Raw genomic sequence first — 20,559 nt, forward strand, 5'->3', positions numbered from 1 at the left:
TGAAACAAAAAATTTAATGTTGGTGTTGTTGTTATTAACAAACTTATCGACAATTAGATAGATTCATCAATATTACTATCAGAAATCTTCTTATTATGCTCCTAACAGAAAAATGCGCTTACAGCTATTAACATTTCACGAATCATCATAGCATATGAGAGTATTAGGAATATATCACCTATCAGAAAAAAGTATACTGTTCAAATAAAAGTCCTACAAAAGACATAAATGGTGTGCATACAAAATAATATTTTAAGTATAAAGGATCAAGATTTATAAATTGGAACTATGTATAAATACTTCTGAACACTATCAATAGGCTTACATTATCAATTATGTGTTTAATATACAATGAATAAATAAAAGACAAAAATAAATATATTTGTTTATAATGTCAATCAAATATACCAACAAACATATCTCGTACATGATCGCAGGTACCATTATTGGGTTTAGGTTCAAATCCCAGAAGCAGTGGCCATATTTGATATTCATCCACAAGATGAATGCGTGGGTGTTTATGTCCTTTCTTGAAATCTGAAAGTAATGAGGAAAATATAAAAATATTAAACTGACGCTGACAGTAATACATACTATTCATTGTAGTGCATGTAACTGTTTATTATTCTTTATTTTGCAAGATTGAGGTTAAGAAGTATGCAGCAAGTAGATTTAAGTGAAAGCCAGGTTTGTAACCGAAGAATTGCATGTCCAGCATGATTCAAACCTGCGATTATTTACCGTAACAACGTACTTGGTAAGCCGTAGTAGTTTAAACCTTAACTAGTGTGATGGATATCTTCTACGTAACTGGTGTGGTACGGGTCAAAATGATCCAAACATTTTTTTAAGATAAGCATACTAAATATAAAATACGAACAATGTGAAAACATTTTTTATGTTTATTCAAACCTTTCGCACTATTTGTGTTTATTTATTCAATAGCGAATTACAATACAAATTTTAGGAACATATACTAAAGCTGGGTTTATACTTTCACAATAGCAAATTTTAGCATTGTATTTGTTTTGTTATTCGATAATTATTATTTATAATAAAAATAAATTATTTATTTATGTTCTAAACATGTATTCAATACAGACACTTAGAAAAAACTAATTCACTGTTTAGATCTTGTCCGTACGGCACACCTCTTTCTACATGATAATTTACACGAACTGTGCAGTTTCCAAAAATTGGTCGTTTGTACTTCTTACATGATTCGATTGTTCACTGTCGGTATCGTGCTTACTCTCTTCCTGATTATCTTCACCCTCAGGAACACTACTTTCAAATTCAATGATATAAATTTCACCCAACACTGCTCTTTGCATGTCCTCGTCACTTAACAGTAAATGTTGAGATGAACTGCATACCATATTCACAAAATGTAATTTGCAGAAACATTATATAACACTGGGCACACACCTTAGTCAAAATATAATCTATATTAGAAAATTGAAAGTGACTATGTTGTGACTCTTAATCTTATGAACCGCCTGACCGGTCTCGATCAAATTTTCGACGTAGATACAGTTCTGATCTGTGAGTGATTTTGACACTCATTTTGACGGTTGAACTTGGGGGGGGGGGGGAGGGAAAGATAAAAAAATAAAAGTTAATAACTCGCGAATCAAACGAACAATCTCGATCAAAGATTCAACATAGATGAGGTTAGGGTCTGGAAAATTCTTTTTTCATGTTTTCACTTCGACGGTAGAACCTAGGATGGAGGAGGGGACGGCGAGATATACATATAAAAATAAATAAAACTTAATAATTCTTGAAGTACCTAACCGATCTCGATTTAATTTTCAACATAGATGATGCTCGTGTCTGGGATAATTTTTATGATTTTACTGTGACCATGCAATTTAGACCAGGAGTGAGGAAGATATATATGTAAAAGAATAAAAATGAAAGTGACTCTCTTTCTGACTTCATTACTCTTGAACCACAATACAGATGTCTATCAAATTGATGAGGTATTGTCCTGGGATGGTTTCTATCATATCACTTTGACGGTCCAATTTAGGGGAGGCAGGAGGAAAGGAACATTTATAAATGATCGAAGACGACCGATATTAATGTCGAATCCATAGTTTTCGGGGTCACTGAAATGAGCGGTGACACTTTCGATCCCGTTTAAAACCAAATTCAGCACCTTAACTTGGGGGAAGGGAAAGGGAAATACATAAAACTTATCAAAAGTAATCTATATTGATGTCGAATCCATAGTTTTTGGAGTCGCTGAGATGAACAGTAATCGTTCGGATGCCGTTTAAATCGATGCCACTGAAAACGGAAACAGCATATTTCACGGTTACCAAACACATGAGATACGGAGTTGTGTATTTAAATTTTAGTTTTAACCCAGCGAAGCGGGTAATCGATACTAGTGGTTAATAAAAAGACAGAGTTCGAAAATTTATCAAACGGTAGAATATGTCGGAACAAAATTTGTAACACTATGTGGTATGAGTCTTGAAGACCCGAGCGCGCTATTACTATCCAAGTGGATGATTCACGCTTTCAGCGACTTTCTCTCACAAAGAAGTGCAAATAATTCAGTTACTGCTTGGTGCAACCATCTAACGTTAACAATAAAAAAAATATACATCCAAAGTCTTACTCGCTACGGAGATCTGACCCGTACTACACTAGTTAAGGGTTAATGATTGGCATAGTTGAAAGTTGATAATTACAAAAATAAAGTTGCAAAATACGTTTGACTTACGTAGTTTGAAGTGTGTATTAGTCAATCAAAAACTTACGTCATTTACCCAACAGTTTCAACCTCACAACAATAACTACAATTTTACTTATTTTATAGATGCTACGTTGGTAGTTGATTTGGTCGGAAAATGTTCGGCTAAATGGTCAATAGCGACATTGTTCCAACATTGCCAGAAGGTTAGCCTTCTGTTTTCGTAGTTAAATTGATGTTTTGTGCTGTTAAGATCAGACAGGGCTGCTATAATATTATTATGGTCTAAGGCTATGGTAACCCAGGGGTGCCAATAAGAGAGGGCACTGCAACGGAGATATCAGGTGACAAAGTATTACACCTTACAATTAGCTTAAAAATCTAACGCTATATAATATAACCCTAATATTAATTTCTAGCATATGATTTATTGTTTGCTTCCAATAACGCAAACTACAGATTCAAGGAATAAACAGTGGACCCGCGTAACGTAGCCGCTAACACTCTCGTCCTTGGTGCTAACGGTCCCAGGTTCAATTCCCGGTGGGAACACTGTCGAAAAAGTGTAAAAACCTTTTGGGACCAGCCATTCTAAGTATAGACATGATCAAATTATTAGACTCACCCTCGAAAAATACCGTACGAAATTGATGTTGCAGTCCTAATTTCGGAGTTCTTGAACATATAATTTAATGGTTTAAACCACCAATATAGGGTCCTTCATTTGTTTACTGTACACTTGAAGTGGTAATATCAACGTTGAACAGCACCTGGCGTTAGTAGAGGAGAGGGAGTTCTGAAAGTGGTATTTCAGTTGTAGACAGCTATTGTGGTTTCTAACAACAAGTTACAATCTGAATCATTGTGGTTGCAGTTGTAAGCAGTTACGACATTCAAAACGTTCAACAGTTCGAATGGGCCAGTATAAACTGATCTTGACGTGTTTTGTGTATTAATCTTATAATATTTTATGAAGTCCTGTAGTCGCGGCATAATTTGAAAAGCCATAGACTTTTCTTCGCGTAAAGTGGAAGATGTCAAAACACTTTTGGCGGAAGGAAGATATACACAACGACAAATTGCTATTAGAGTTAGGGTAGAGCAAAAATCTGTGAGTAAAATCTCCGTTGCGATGAACAAGAAGCAAATGTATTAGCAAAATAGGCTTGGGAAGTGTGGGCGAAATCCAAAGCTATCGTAAGAGGTATAATCATTCTAAAAAGATTGGCTCTGGGAAACAGAAACGCAACTTCTAGGCACTTAAGCATAAAAATGGCTGAGTATGGTGTAGACATTTTGCCTCAAAATATTCAAAGGATTCTTTGTGCTGATGGAATAAAAGCACTCAGGCCAAAAAAAGAAAGGAAAAATTACTCCAATTATGGTAAAGAAGCGCCTGCAATGGGCACGAGGTTTAGAACGTTGGACTGCTGATGATTGGAGAATAGGTGTTTCAGTTATAAATAATGTGTCTTCATGTCTGATGAATGTTCACAATTTGTGCGACGTCGACCTGGGGAGAAATTCAAGTTAAAATACCTCCAACAAACAGTGAAGCATTCTACTTCGGTCATGATCTGGGGTGTGATCTTTGTCTTTGTGTCTGGGAAACTGCATATAATAGAGGGAACAATGAAGCACGACCAATACCTACAAGTTTTTCAAGAAGAACTGCTTCCCGAGACTGCAATCTGATTTGATAACGCACACTTCATCTTTATGCATGATGGAGCCCCATGCCACCGGATCAAAACTGTGACAAAATTCCTCGAGAACAACGAAATAAGTGTCCTTCCGTAACCGGGCAATAGTCCTGATATTAACCCGATTGAAAACCCCTGGAGCTTTATAAAGAAGAAGCATATTTCAACCAAACATCAATTGATCGAGATCAACAATTTGTGGTATCATGATACTGAATTGAAGTCAAAATGTGCTAAACTCGTATATAGCATGCCATAAAGGATAAAAGACTTAATAAGGAATAACGGATTTCATAAGAAATAATAATCTTTGTGTGAGAGATCATTTTCTTGTAAGTATTCCATTTCATTTTTTGGTTCCAATTTAGATACACACACTGTATAGTATTTATATTTAAATGTCACGTACGCATTTGTTTAATTGATATTGAAAAGCATGTGCCATGACCACAAGAAATTAGAACAGAGTTACAGGACAGTAATTTGGACTAAGTTCAAACGCGTTTTCAGACGTAATATTGTAAGAACAGTAAAATATTCAGAAACTAAATGTTGAGTCTAATAATTTGAACATGTCTGTAAAATTTTCCTGGATTCTCCTCATTCACATCAAGCAAATACCGGTGGTACCTGACGTATAGGTCCCAGGCCGCTTCCTTCCCTTTTGTCGGATAGTGCGATCCCTGAGGAACGTCATTCCTCATACGTGACAAGCTAACATGGCCATAGATGCCGAAAGCTAAGAAATCTAATTCTTAAATCCTAAATCAAGGAATAAACACACCTTTAACTCTGAATCTCTTAAACTTCACATATTAATCTGAAATATTTACAATTGTGGCAGTTTTCCAATGTCAAATATCCATGTATATATATCTGCTTTTCGAGAATAAGATGTTTTGTGTATTGGGTATTTCTTTTTTAAAAAAATCATCGAAAACATAAGCTGTATTGTAAGATACAAATAAAAGGACACCGAACATCGTCTGATACTTAGCTAGGCAACTTACTCCTTAGTGATCTTACCATAAAGCTATGGGAGAAAACCCACTACAATTTATTATTAATTGTTCATATCTCTACCTTGATTATTGAAGTATGCTATGAACTTAGTCTTATTTTGTCTTGCATAAAATCTTTGAAATATAGTAGTTACTTCATTTAGTGTTTATGTAGTATTGAGTGAACTTGAAAAGGTTGAAGTTAACAGCAAATTATTAAAGTTTAATGCAATTGCAATGGTCTTGAAATAATGTTGAGATTACATGTTGAATGATGTTCAAAGGACAATCAAAGGTGAGTGCGATTGATAATTTAAGTAACAGTAAATTTTTGTTCCCGTTTAAGACTTTCTCAAACCTTTTTAATCCGAAATTTTTAATTAGTAGAAGGTTATAAGCTATCGGTGGAAAAATGATTGTAGGATTTTAAATTCACATAGCCATTTCATTTTTAATAAGGTTGAGTAAACTTGAGAACTTATAGAATGTCATTATGGAAGTGTGGAGGTTTGTGAAATGTTGGAAATCTTAAGTTTGGAGATTTCTGCATTTGTGCATTTTAGTGAACATCAAATCAAAATGTCAAGGTAAAATTAAATTCTCTATATCTTGTGTTTTCATATTCAAAATACGAAAATAACCGATTTTTCTAAACCTAAATTTTCTAAAGATTAAATTCAATGAAATTCGAATAATATGGAATTGCAATTATGCAAAAATTTGATTTCGGGTCTTCCTGGCGGGAGTCTTGCTGCTGAACTCTGCACGTGACGTCACCCCAAAGGTTGGCAACACTGCTGTCTAGTCGGCGAGCCTACGAAGCGGATATACTAGGCAAGCAGCGGAAGAGACTATAAGTCCACTTCGAACTCGAAGGTGGCTGGAGCAGGCAGGAACTGAGAATCCGACGGTAGAGGAGCAAGTAGTAAGCTCCTAGTGAAGAAGAAGTGGAAAACACGTGCTACACGGATGACAACCACAAGTATCACAGTTTATAGGAACAGTGGACGAAAATTTTGGACAAATATTTAGTTAAATATTTTCGCAGTGTAAAATAACTTTAAATCGTATATTTAAATATTGAGGCCCTCAGCCTAATAAATATTGTGATTTCAATTCGGTTGTTTTCGATCATCCACCTGTGTAATAGTCACATACCATTAGCTGTTAACTTTTCTTGCATGTGTTTTATCTACGTTTTTGAGTGAGTAACGCGGAAGCGTATTCCTGCTGTTAGCTACCTTGGCCGACAACAGTAAAATTTTCACTTGTTGTGAGGGTTTGTCGGTCCCCAGATCATTTAATTTCGAATATTACTTCATAATTCTTTTAATTAAATGACCCGGCGCCCAGAGTTTATCGTAGGAATGCACTAAATATTACTCTTCACAGTCCTTGTTTAGACCATTCATAAATTTTAAACTCTTTAGATCCGTGTTCAACCACTCAACTTGTCTGGGAAAGAACTGTTTAGTTGTTAGGCTAGTCTCTAACATGACTAACATGAATCGATCTTCATCCCAGTCACACTCTTCATTCTCTAAAATTTATAAAATATACATCTAGAAATGACTAGTTACTTTTTTAAACATATATATAGTTTCATTAATTTCTTATATGTAGCCTACATATAATTCAATCCTCAAAGATATTCATCGATATGTATGTAGACACAGGCTTTCCCAACCACAACAGTTGTAAGCTATAATACAATTATTTTGACTTGCATTTCTAGTGATTAAAAATGTGTGGTTGGTCTGGAATAGGTTGCGTTATGATTAGCGTAACGATATACTAAGGAGAAGCTTGGGCTAAATCTTCGGACAAGTCTCGTTGAATTATTCTCCAAATTTCGCATTAGTTCCTTTAATTTAGTCAGTTCAGAAATATTAGGAAATTGTAATATCTCACTTACTTGGTCCATAACCAATAAATATAGTTCTCATTAACGGTTCTTGCGATATCCATCCGTGATCACCATACATTGTCGGATAGCTGCCAACAGGTGGAATTTGCTTGGGAGAGTTAATTTGAGGAATCCAATGATCTGAAATAACACACACACACACACACACACACACAAATACCAATGAATTTGTACATACCAATTTATATATCGATACTATATATGAAAATCTTTAATGAAATCAACTTAAACATCCTAACCAACCTCTTCTTCTTCACAAATATGATATATTTAGTGAAAATATCTTTTCCTTCACCTATACTTACGTTTATTATATCTACAAAACCTTAACTCATTTAGATGTACTAGGTATATTAGACGAATCAAAAAAATCATTACAGTAATTCGGCCAGAAAAAGAAGGACGAAACCTTTTATTAGTCGGGAACGCATAAGATATTAAAGCGGCGAAATCCTAAATTAAATGATAAATAAATAAGAAGTATAGCCAATCCTATTACCATTTCTTTTAATTTGGCGATAAGATTGAGACAAGTGTCCTTTGATCAGATAGGCGACGTGGTGTACTATACCAGGGAATGTAAATATCAACTAATATTTGTATTTAGTTTAAAGTCAGTACTTCCTAAGCCAAAAGAGTTTTGAGTTTTTAGATTGAGGCAAGTCTAGGCGGAAAGATTATCGTGATTTTGATTAGAAAGTAAATTGACAGCTGATACTAAAAACAAAATATATAGAAAACCATATTCTGGGAAAATACAAGGAAAAAACATCAGGCATTAATTTTATTCAAAACGAAGAGTAAGTATTTACACATGCTAGTGTTAATATTGCTGAAATTTGTGAACTAGCGACGTTACTGGCGAAAGCAGCCAATATTGAGCAACTTATTATGCCTCCTGTCAAAACATATCTAATTTTATAACTCTTCTGTGAGTAGAACACGAGACAGAAATGTAATCACACATAATGGAATTGATATATCAAGTCGAAAATTCCTGCATTTTTCTTTCCAGGAGAACCATACTTTCATGGAAACAACGACTTTCTTCCTCAGTACTATTAAAGTTAATGAATAAATGCTGAAAATATTCTTGTTACCAGTATTACCACAAGTTATCTTGTCAAGTGATACCAGATCAGTGTTTATACTTTTTGCCTTTCTTCTATTTTGAGATCATATTCTAAAAGTAGTGCCTCAATGCTCACTTATACACGTAGCTATTTTTAGGTTATCAGTTTTTTTTCGCAATCAGCACTTAATATCTAGTACAAAGTGGCGAATTTCTTAGATTGTGAGTTTTATAAAGATTTTCTGAAATGTTAATCAATGATCATCATACATCCAGAAACAGAATTAAACTCTAAAATTTATTCTGTTATCTGAAAACAAATTACTGAAGTAAATTTTATCAGCTTTTCTGTGTCATAATTGTGACTGTATTAGGTTGATTGATTGGTTGGTGTTTAACACCCTCTTCCAGCATGGGTTTATGTAGACGAGGCATACCTTAAAGTGTAATCCTAAATAGTACTCGAGTTTAAATCCAATGTAAGCTTCCTTATCAAAAATTAGTAACACACACTATAATATACACAATATTTCTATTGTGATTATTCCATTCATTTATACAAGAGTTATGGTTTTGCCACTTCAATATATATAACAAGAAAAAATATGAAATATTCTATTTGTAAATATATATATGTATATACCGAATAACTTTATGTTATCAATCGAAGGGTAATTCTAAATTAGTGAACATACTAATATTTTGTTCTCAGTTATAACATTTAAATTTACGATCCGTAAAAGAATCGAAGTTGCAAAAAGGGCTATTCAAAGAAATGTTCTAAGTCTCCGCATTAAGTGGAGGACAAGCAAAGAAAGAAACAAAGAAAGGTAGTTCATATCGGGTTTGAATACATGAACATTTAATTGATGGATTATTCACTCCCACCTTTATACTATTTTTGACGTCTTTTACACCCTTATTTTAACGTTTCGTTTTTGCTCTACGCCAGCTTTTGTTTAGAGTCAGATACGACTGAGTTTGCAGCGAAGCTTTTGTAATGCATACACATATTTTTCGCATAAGTCACATTTTATTTTACGTCCTAATAACTTATGTAAAACCGATTGTATTCATGAAATGATTGGTATTAAAATGATAGTAAATATTTCCATACTTATGAGAATGAATGTACAAACCCGCAAACCGTGGGGATTTACTTTGTGGAAATTGTGTATAATAATAGTTGGCCAGACTTTCTTTCTCTCTGTTAAATGTATTGTCTGTGCTGCTAGAGTAATATAATAGGGATTACATATTATTATTATTATTATTAGGGGAAGGCGTTGTACCTGTGAACACTTTTAGAGTCTTCGAAATTTTGGTGCTAATATTCAGTACTTTTTCCCCAATTTTTGTCGTACATTTGAACTGTCATCTCTTTGCTATCAGATAGGATGATTTTTAAACGTGTTACATAATTATAATAGCTTTTGTAAGATAAAATAAGAACAAATCCGTTTTGTTCACAAGTACATTATGGTCGTGTACCTTTGAACAGACCCTCTTGTACCTTTGAACAGTGATAAATACAATGTTTCTGCGGCAATAATATAAAAAGAAACCACAAATATTAACAGTTAAAAATTGCAATAAAAGGTTTAGCTATAAAAAGCTCCCCAGAATTAAAAGTTTATCAATTAAATTAAAAATTGAAGAGAAGTTGTAACAAAAACTTGTGAACAATAAAGTTGAGCATATACAACTCTTAGCATTATGTTATATAATTAGCGAATATATAGAAACTACTTCAAATTATAATTAATAACTTTATATCCTATCCTGACCTATATAAAATATATCAATTGTTTTAACTACTTACATTGTGTAGATTTAAACAGTATTATTTATCGTTCAAAGTTACACGATGCATTAATGCTCATAGGTACACGAGGGTCACCATTACGAAAAAAAGTTCTCCACTAGCTTAAACATTGAACAAAAGTTAAAACTAAAAATATTACTGTATTCACCAATGATTCTACCCCAAGTTTGGACAAATAAATATCACAAGTTTGGAAAACCGAAGAGCACAAAACTCAAAAGGCAACTACAAAAAAATCTTCGTTTTAAGGGTGAAAAAATTAAAAGTTACATTACTCGACACAACACTCAGTAAACAACAGCCAAACGCGTTTGTAGTGCTATTTTTCATTTAATCTTTCAAATGAATTTTAATCACTGCACTTAGATAGCTCTGAACTCGAGAAAAGCCCAGGTGTTCAAAGGTACATTGTTTCAAAAGTACAACCTCTTCCCCTATTACTACTACTACTATTATTATTATTATTATTATTATTATTATTATTATTATTATTATTATTATTATTATTATTATTATTATTATTATTATTATTATTATTATTATTATATTTACATGTTCATACCTGGTTTAGAAACTGCTAATACATCAGGAACAAATCGATAGTGGTTATAGTGAAAATCTTCTGGTATCTCTTCTCTTCTAAACACATATAGTCCATCAACTTTCTGAAGAGATTTATAGACCTAAAATAAATTGATGAGAAATATTAATGGAATTATTTACTAAAGTATGTTGTTCTTGAAAATTTTAAAACGATTTCCAAATAGCTGTTCCCAGTTTTGATAAAACTTATACTCAGAAATCTAAACTGTAAACTTGAATGTATTGGAAACAAACTAGTGTAAATTTTAGAAATAACTTTTCTACTTATTAATTTTTAGATATCATACTAACATGATGAATAAGTTGTCTTTAGTTTTGAAAGACTTTTTGTTTAAAATAGGAACTGTAGCTGTCCTGGTGTCGTGATGAATTCAATTGTTCGCGGGCGATCAGCCAGATGAAATTTATGTCATCTAACGTTTCGAGATCCGACAACATTGTTCTCGAAACATTGGACGACGTAGAATTATATTGGCTGATTGTCCGAAAACAACTATATTCATTTTTTTTGTTTAATTTCACATCTTCTAATTAACTGCACAAGATTTACCAAACTACATTAAGATTCAATCACATTTTATCTGTATAGTGTGAATCACACTTTAGTCTACTTTCAGTATCAATTTCAGACGAGTACATTGCAAGTACTCTTTACACGGGAACATATATTTGTCCCTGTGGTGTCATTCAGTTGGTTGGCTCAAAACAGTTGTAAATTTCTCAGGTTCCCGGAATTGGTTGTTAAAATTGTCTCTTCGCCTCTAAATCTATTACTTACAAAAAATTTCTAATGCTTTTTTGAGAATTTAATACGTACAAAATTTCTTTTTTTTTTTTTTTTTTTGTATTTTAAAGAGCTAATTAAGACATGCTACAGTTAAAATATTTTCTACAGCACTTCATCAATGAAAATGTATTTCTATCAGTCTACAGAAGCAGTTAGTTCCAATAACATGTGTCTAGTGTCTCGTTAGAAATTCGAAGTTGTGTTGCGCTGCCACAAATCGAAACGGAGTGTCTGATACTTTTGTATTTTGGTTCCCCACAGGCATCCCTGCAATGTTTCAATGCCAGCAGAAGTTGGAAATTTTGCATCTGACCAGAAAATTACTCGGCTATGGACGTGACTGACAACACTATTTTACAGTTGCTACTAATATTATTGTAGTAAATAAATAAATAAATAAATAATAAACCATATAGTATTAATATTAATAATAAGTCAAGTTAATACACTAATCACAGAACCGTTTAAATGATTTCAATGACACCGCTGCTTCTCACGAAATAAAATAGTAATGCAACTGAAAAGTACATGTGAATATTTCTGTAAGTTCATAGAGTTAAATAAGGTAAGAAATTAATTTCAATCTCTGCACGCTAGTTAGTCTAACATCATTCCTAAGGGTGTAATCTCCAATCCCATCTCCAAAATTACGAAGTACAGTAACTTGTCACCATCTGCAACTATATGCTTTTGCTATCGCTCTCACCTGACTATTTGTTTCCCTGGCGAATGCAGCCTGGAGTTTGCGATGCGAAGTTGTTAACTGCACGTTGTGCCATCTGATCATCAGAAAAGCCCTTTTTTTTTTTAAAGAAGTGATAGTGGGAGAAATATCAGGAGTATACGGTAGATTAGGATAGGTTTCATACTGCTAGTCATGAAGAGCATGCAATGTTCTTTGCGGTGACTTGAGCTAGACATTGTCGTGTAACATGAGGGCACCACGTTCCTTCGCCATTGTTAGATACTTGCGGAAAAGTTTTCGGCGTATTTCATTGAGTTCAGAACTGTATGAACTGTGCATTGATGAATTCATCTCGCCTGAGAAAGACATGCTGGATCACCCACTATAGCATCAACATATTTTATGTATAGACAAATGACTTGGAAAGCACCCTGAACGTTGACCATGATCCAACCATTGTCCTAACCGTAAACGATTGTCATATGATATTCATTTCTCATATGAAATGACAATTCGTTGCAGGAAGCTTTTTCCGGTAATCCGTTACACTTATGGAACGGCTTATATTCAGACAGCGATTCTTGTTGGCTGGTATCAACTCATATGGCTCCAATCAAACCAAATTTTTCACCTTCCCGATTCTACAAAGCCGCCGAAAGAAAGTTGTATAGTGTATACCTAACTCGTCTGCAATGTCACGAACACGTTCACGAGAGTCCGTTTCCATAGTGTTCATAAGAATCTCATCCGTACATGTTCTTCCCTGCCCACGCGTATGCTGGAACGGAAATTGATAAACTAACTTCGAATGATGCGCTCCTGTTCCAAATCCGCTTCAATTTATATTCGTAAAGGAAAGTTACTCTCAATTGTATGTTCTCCATGGCGTACTTTCATAAGACCCTTTTCAACAATGCATTGCCTAATGTTGTCTGGTCACTCCAGTACACATGTAACCTTAAGCCATCCTTATGTTATATTGTTCTGGTGTTTCCCACCAGACAACAATATGGACATTTTATTCGCACCAACCTTATAACAGTTAAGAAAGTTGAGGAAACAGTAGAATAGATACTGCTATATAATTCTGAACCCTATTACTTAGCGTCAGTGGTTAGTAAAAATATAGATATTTATTGCAATTTAATAGATCGAGACCACTGATTTCGTCTAGAATCTCACTCTTTCTCTCACAGTTATTTAGTTCTGCGATCAAAGGTAATGCACAGTTAAGTATGGCTTACCTTCTGTTTCGCTTGTCCTGGATAAGTATGGAACCCCATAAGAGCACCAGAGCCAGTAATTTTCTTCACATTGTTGAGATCGACGTATGGAGATAAGTCAAGTAATCCTTTATCTTTTTCTGGAATACTAGCCATTCCGTGATCAGAAACTATGACAATATTTACCTGTAGGAAAATAATATTTATTTCAGAAAGTGTGCACATGAATCTTATTTCGTGTTTACAAAAGCAACAACATTTAATAACACTTCACTGATGCACTAAGGGGCAGGGGTGCCCACAAGGAGGGGGCTATGACGCAAACTGCGTCATTGAAATATTTGGGGGGTTAAAAATCTATATAAATATGTTTGAGAGGGTGTAAAAATTAATCGAAAAGATTTTTTTTCATGGAAGAACACCTACGGATAGGCAATTGAGGGGGGGGTGCGTCATGGATATGAGGGGGGGGGGCACCACTGCAGAGGGGTGTATCGTTTGTGAAGAATCGAACTCTTTTGAACCTTTCGATCCCTTTCTAATGCAACACAGAAAACGAAATAGTTTGTTAATGGCGAAATCGTTCTAGTATTACCTTTTCACATTTTGTGCTACTTTCTCGATGAAAGTTAATATTAAAATTTAGATAGACATTATCCGTCCTGTCCTTATAATCTTTAAATCTTGATTCTGAAGAATACAAAAGTGCATAAAAAAAAATTATGCCGATTTTGTTTTTGTCTGTTCTATAATTTCAGAGCTCCTGTTATTATCTGGGTGAGAATTATCACAACTTTCAAGTGTAGTACGACCAGGACGACGGACACTTTTATTCCCTTTGTAACTGTCAAATTACAATTCTGTATATCAATTCAGGTCAAATGCCTACTGCTGCGTTGGCTCCGTGACACGGACATGATGCTGTCCACTCTTGGACATGATGTTGTCCACCACAAACTTACTCGGTCATGGATCGAACTAGGAACCACAGATGTAAGCGATCTTCCACTGAGCCACCGTCCAAACCTCTCCCGAGATAAAATATAGAAAAGTAAAAGGTTGGTCAGTAGACTACATTATATATATGTCAATATTTACATATGTCTGGTTGGTAGAAATGTTACCCATGGTATTTAAAGGAATTCTTCATTTTTAAAAGGATTATTTGGTTTTCTCTACGATTAGTATAACTGCTTTCAAATAACTTGTTGCTAATAGCTACAGCAAAGTTGACATACATAATACTCTTTTTAATATATACTGGGTGATATATTAAAGGATACTATTCATTGAAACTGGAACGAAATCTTCTGAAAGATTAACCCCCCCCCCCCCCCGAAAAATGACTTCTGCATCCACAGTAGAACGAAACACGAGCAGAAAGCAGAACACCAAATGATATTTCTTTTCATACTTCACACTAACTATATTTCCATTAACATACCGATGAACAGTATTATGTGACAATATTCCGATATTTGGAAATAAATCACAAATTAAAAGCTACCATTAAAAAATGTTCATTTTTAAAAGGAATGCTAAAAGCAGATAAGGAGGATAGTACGGGAGTGTTATGACAGTAGTACAAACTTTCTTACATATTAACGTCTTTAACAGCATGTATGGAATTGTACGCAAGCTATTTAACTGCTGGGACTGTGCTATCTAGATCTTCCGCGACAATCAATTCAACATCAGTAATAATGATAGTGTAAAATGGCTTAACTTGAAGTCACGCTATTGTTAGAAATGGCACAATACAACACATTGAGTGTTCCGAAGAAACAAAGTAATTAAAGTTGAAAAAATATATTGATACCCATCAGGCAGTAAATAAGGCATGAACCTACAACTTAGGTGGGATCTGAATTCCATGACCTCCTACCGGAAATCACAATTAAATTAAAATTTTCTAGGCAAGTTTCCCTGTTTGGTACTTTTATTTGAAAGCTCGAAACCAATTGATTGCAGCATAGTTTCTCTACTACTACTACTACTTTTATTATTATTATTATTATTATTATTATTATTATTATTATTATTATTATTATTATTATTATTATTATTATTATATCATGTCGTTTAATGGACTTTGTTTAAGAAATAATGTTGCGAAATTACTGTTGAATTTTGCCATATACAACCATCAGGAAGCCATATCCGTCAAGATAGCGATGATTTTGTTTGTTTGTGTGTGTGTTTGTGTGTGTGTGGATATACCTCTTAATAGGGGTATAATCAATCATGGTATATCCTCATTAAGATAAAATTACACCATCCATCTACTGGAATCGAAACTGAAGGAAACGCACCGCGTGACAAGTTTTTTAAATCTTATTTTACAGATGAATTCGTTTACTTTTAACATGCGATATTTTCAACACTCATTTAACTACCTTTCCTTCGAGTCCATTTTTCTTTATTTTATGCAGCAACTGAGCAAACAAATCATCCAGAAGATTCAACCAATCATCCACAACTTTAGTTTCAGGACCTTCATAATGTCCATTGTGATCAATAGCATTCCAGTATGCCTAAGAAAATGAGAAATTTTATTTTAATGCATTCTAGCACATTTATAACACAACAATATATAAAAAGTAACATTTTTAAAATATAAAAAATAAGCTAAATAATTAGATACTTCTTTTGTATGGAGTTTGTATAAATGAATGATGATACACCCTTAAACTTTTAAATCCGCTTCATGAGAGAAAGAAAAACATTTAAAATTTACACTGCGTCTACTTATTTTTAATCATTTCATTCATCTCTCATAATCACCTTCCCCTTTAGCCTAACCGGCATATCCGTGGGACGTAAAACTTAAAGATTTCATTTCATTTTCTCTTCCCATCCTCAACATCACCCCTGCTGACCCTCAATGTGACGGACGCCCAAAGTGAGGTATTCTCCTTAGCAGAGAGTTGCTCAAAGTTGCAAATCAGATTCTCGAACGCAAGCACAGTAAGTGAACACGAGCGCGTATGTACCTAGAGGGTGCAAATTATGCTACTTTCAACGGACACACACGAACTATTGCTATTGTATTGATTAATTTGGGAAGAACAAAGAAAAATTTAAGCATTTATATTGATCAGTCAGCGCTACAATTTCCCTAGATTTTCACGTTTCATAAAAAAAATCCGTTTTTCCGTTTTTGCTAAATTTACCTATGAAATTTCCCTAGATTAGAGAAGTTCTCCTAAAACTACGAACACTGGTGAGAACTTGAAATAGCGTAAACGTTAATGAGAATAGTAAGCCTGAGCCAGTAGCGGATCCAGGGGGGGCGATCGGGGCCCCCCAAGAAGAGGAAACTTTTTTATTTTATATATAAATAAAACCAATCCCAGAGAGTGGAGCTCTTAAAAGTAGCTCTAACTAGCAGTATTAGAATCCACTGCTCACCCAGGAAGTCCGTCCTGCATTCGCCCCTGGCCTGAGCTACAGTGAGCATGAACAATGTTAATTTCAGATTATATCTCACAACTCGATTGATCCCTGGTTTAAAATGGTAATCTCTGCTGCTGAGTGCGTACCATTTGTAACATATAATCTATGGATTTTATGGATTTTATGTCACTGGTTATTAGATATTTATAGAAAAGGTGTCTTTAGGAATAATATATATTATTATATTATTTTGTACCGAAAAAGCTTTTTCGTTCATGCCTATTCTTTTGTTTTTGTTGGTTATGCCCTCTGGTGGGACGTACTAGTACGACGGATGCGCTCTCTTTATAGATGGCCATAGTTGTGCTGGAACGTTCGAGGGAGGAAGTATAATAATAAAGGAAGTATAATAATATTGAGGTTGTTTCACTACTATTATCATAATTTGCGATCGAGTTATTATATCAAAAAAGGTTCTTCAATATATATATATAATCTACGAGTGATATTCAAAGTATAATTCTGTTAAAGTTTAAAATTCGAATGTAATCATGAAATTTAAAGTGGAGTGCTGTAACCTCACATCGGCTAGTTGTTCTATTCGATAGCACGAATTGGCTTAATAAGGCAGCGAGGTACGTAAGTTTCATGCTTTTCCTTCCTTCATTATATTATTCTTACATTTAAAGGGCCGTTTGTCATTTTGTTAGTTTTAGGCACTTTGCCTATAACTTTTCTACTTTTTTCTCAATTGAATTAGATTCCTGCATTATTACCAATCGGCGTGACTAATTAGAACAAGTTAGCTGGTACTGAGGCAAATAGTTTACGCTGCTAATTGGATAATAGTCTAAGATTGAATCTATTTAAATTCTCTTTCCATTATCACGAAGACCATAATGCAATACTGATTGTTGAATTGTTAAATATATGTTGATTATTGGGTTCTTGAAAGTTTAAATATACTGTTTGAATTTCTAAAGGAGATCGGTTGTAACAGTATTATTTTATGAACTCAAATCCTACTACTACTATTCAGAGATTTATTTTCATAGTATTACTTGTTAGTAGCGATAATAGATTACGCATCCTTTCTATATTTCAGTGTGGAATTACGAAACCACTAAAATTAATATCGGGGGAACCGATCGATGAGTTCTGCTCTCCCACCCATACATATACGCTAGTTTTCGAATCTGAGGTTATATATGATTTAATTGAAATTACTAAGATACCGAAATTAGCGTAATATAAGTATGGTTACACATTAAACATGGCGGAAGGCCTTTGGTGGTATGGTCTTCCACTTCATAGTATTCCGCTGGTCCTATTATTATTCTTAAATAGTAAAATATTGCCAGTGATACGTGGACACGGTAGGAGACAGGTGTGTTCTGTGATATACGTGTTGTCAAATTTTTTGTTTAATTTAAAGTCCCGCGATTATGCCCCGAGAATAAGGGAAATGCAGGGGATGATATTGAACGAAATTGTGAAATGAACAAGGTAGGACGAAATAGGATAACCTCGAGAAAACCGACGCACACAGTCTTTGTCCATCTTGCCTTGCTTTTGTTAATGGATTGAACGGAGGACCTTACTCATCAGAGATGAATATTATATCCCTAAGCCACTACGGCCCCTTGTTTAACGCAATCGTTTATGATTGGCAATGTATCAAATGTACAGTAGAACATTTCAGATGTACTTTGAGGATATCAACTTCAATACCCCCTCCGCCTTGCTCATTCTAACGACTTGAATATTATATTACTACACAGCTATGGCCAGTCCTAGAGCAATGAGTTTCACGCGGTTTTCCTCCTCCATTATCCATCCTTTCAAGAGTTGTATCCTTCATTTTGACAATAAACGTAAGCTGTACCTAGAGGCTAAAGTGACGTACCAATTAATCAGTTAATTTGGTTTTCTTAATGGGTTTGTATTATTTTGACCCTATATGTATTCAAGCCTTTATATATGGGTAAGTACGTATCAGGTAAGTTCGTTCTGTTAAAGTGATTATTTCATAATTATCTATGGAAGTAAGTGTCTATATGTATGAGGAAATGTGCTTGGCAGAGGAAAACTTTATTATTATTATTATTATTATTATTATTATTATTATTATTATTATTATTATTATTATTATTATTATTATTATTATTATTATTATTATTATTATTATTATTATTATTTTACTTACCAGCACAAAATCAAATCCTTTCACAAGTCTTTGAACTGAAAAATTCAAAATATTTTCAAATCGTTTAGGAGTATGCTCATAATCTTTAAATTTAATAGGATCACAATATTCAGGCAACACACCATCAAATGGAACATGACACCTGTAATAAACAAAACATCCTAATGTGAATATCATATTTCTTTTTTTAAATGACAATAAATTACTATTTCGTTATTCAAGCAGTACAATTAAATAAAATGGCTCGGGCATGGACATAATGGTAAGCACCACTTCCGGTGAAATTGAGTTATTAGAGGAAATGAGTTGGGAACGAACTAGAGAACAGTATGTAGGTAATTTTATTTCGGAAATTTACCTGCAAATGAGAGAGAAAGCTTTTTTGGTATTTATCACTGCATTGACTTGTAGGGAAATGTTGTATCTTCTCATCCAGTTTACTTGAAAGTTGGGAGAATGTGACACCCATATGTTTCTCCAAGCCTGTCAATTAACAAAGCAGGAAAAAGAGAAGAAAAGGAAATGAAATTAGCATTCAACAGATGATCAGAAAATCACGAAAGTTTTAGGAAATGCATAAAGGTAAAAGTATTTAGGATTTGACGATTTCTTTCTGCAAACGTAAATAAATGCTGCTTTTTTCCTACTTCTTAAGTTTGCCGTTCTGTAACTTCTTATAGAGACGTTGCAACTATATATACAGTAATTATTGTAAGAATGAGTAAACAGTATAGATAATTCAAGAGAAGGCCGCCATAACATTGCAAGAATAAAATTTTAAATCTTATAGTGTTACGTCTCACTCATATGCTCGGAAGGCTAAAGGAGATATTTTGATGAAAATGAATGATTACACCAGAATTGAAATGAAAACTGAAATCTTTCAGTTTCACGCATCACAGTTATGCCGGCTAGGCTAAAGGAGACAGTGATGATGATAAATGAATGCAATCGTGGAATGAATAAAGTGGGAGGAAACGGGAGAACCCCGAGAAAAACAACTTATACGGTACGGTGTTAGTCAAACAAAAAGTCCACTTGACGCAAGCTGGGATCGGACCAGGGAACCAACACACAGGGCCGTACCGTGGAAAATCAGCGCTCGGGGCAAGAGTATACGACGGCGCCCCCATAATATATTCCAAGCAATTTTTCCTATCTTTTTTCCTTTTTTCTCCCGAATTTTTCGCCCCCTTACTTCGGCGCACGGGGCCATCGCCCCGCTCGCCCCCCCCCCAAGGCACGGCCCTGCCCACACACCAGATGTGAACGGTCTACCACTGAGCCACTGCAGCCCCACCAGAATTGTAGGACTGTATCTTCTCTACCACTAACTCAGCTGACATAGCCTTGAATCTAACGAAGAGCCTCTTACGTCAGAAGCGATCGCTCAGCCACTAGGCAACGTTCCTCCCTTCGAAGTA

At 34.4% G+C, this 20,559-nt stretch overlaps 1 protein-coding gene across 3 annotated transcripts in view; it reads right to left on the reverse strand.

Moving 5' to 3' along the window:
- Positions 1-373: 373 nt before the first annotated feature.
- Positions 374-20,559, reverse strand: part of LOC145691795 (glycerophosphocholine cholinephosphodiesterase ENPP6-like) — an 87,454-nt gene continuing 67,268 nt past the window's right edge. For all 3 annotated transcript variants that reach the window (XM_081767106.1, XM_081767108.1, XM_081767107.1), the window contains 6 exons: positions 19,136-19,277; positions 15,930-16,067; positions 13,555-13,719; positions 10,798-10,918; positions 7,327-7,458; positions 374-537 (listed from right to left, as the gene is read on the reverse strand). In XM_081767106.1, coding sequence (XP_081623232.1) covers positions 395-537; positions 7,327-7,458; positions 10,798-10,918; positions 13,555-13,719; positions 15,930-16,067; positions 19,136-19,277 — 841 coding nt within the window. In that variant the 3' untranslated portion in view covers positions 374-394. The remainder of the gene's footprint in view (positions 538-7,326; positions 7,459-10,797; positions 10,919-13,554; positions 13,720-15,929; positions 16,068-19,135; positions 19,278-20,559) is intronic.

This window comes from Thermobia domestica, chromosome 8, assembly GCF_964235325.1.
Source record: "Thermobia domestica chromosome 8, izTheDome1.hap1.1, whole genome shotgun sequence".
Taxonomy (NCBI): domain Eukaryota; kingdom Metazoa; phylum Arthropoda; class Insecta; order Zygentoma; family Lepismatidae; genus Thermobia; species Thermobia domestica.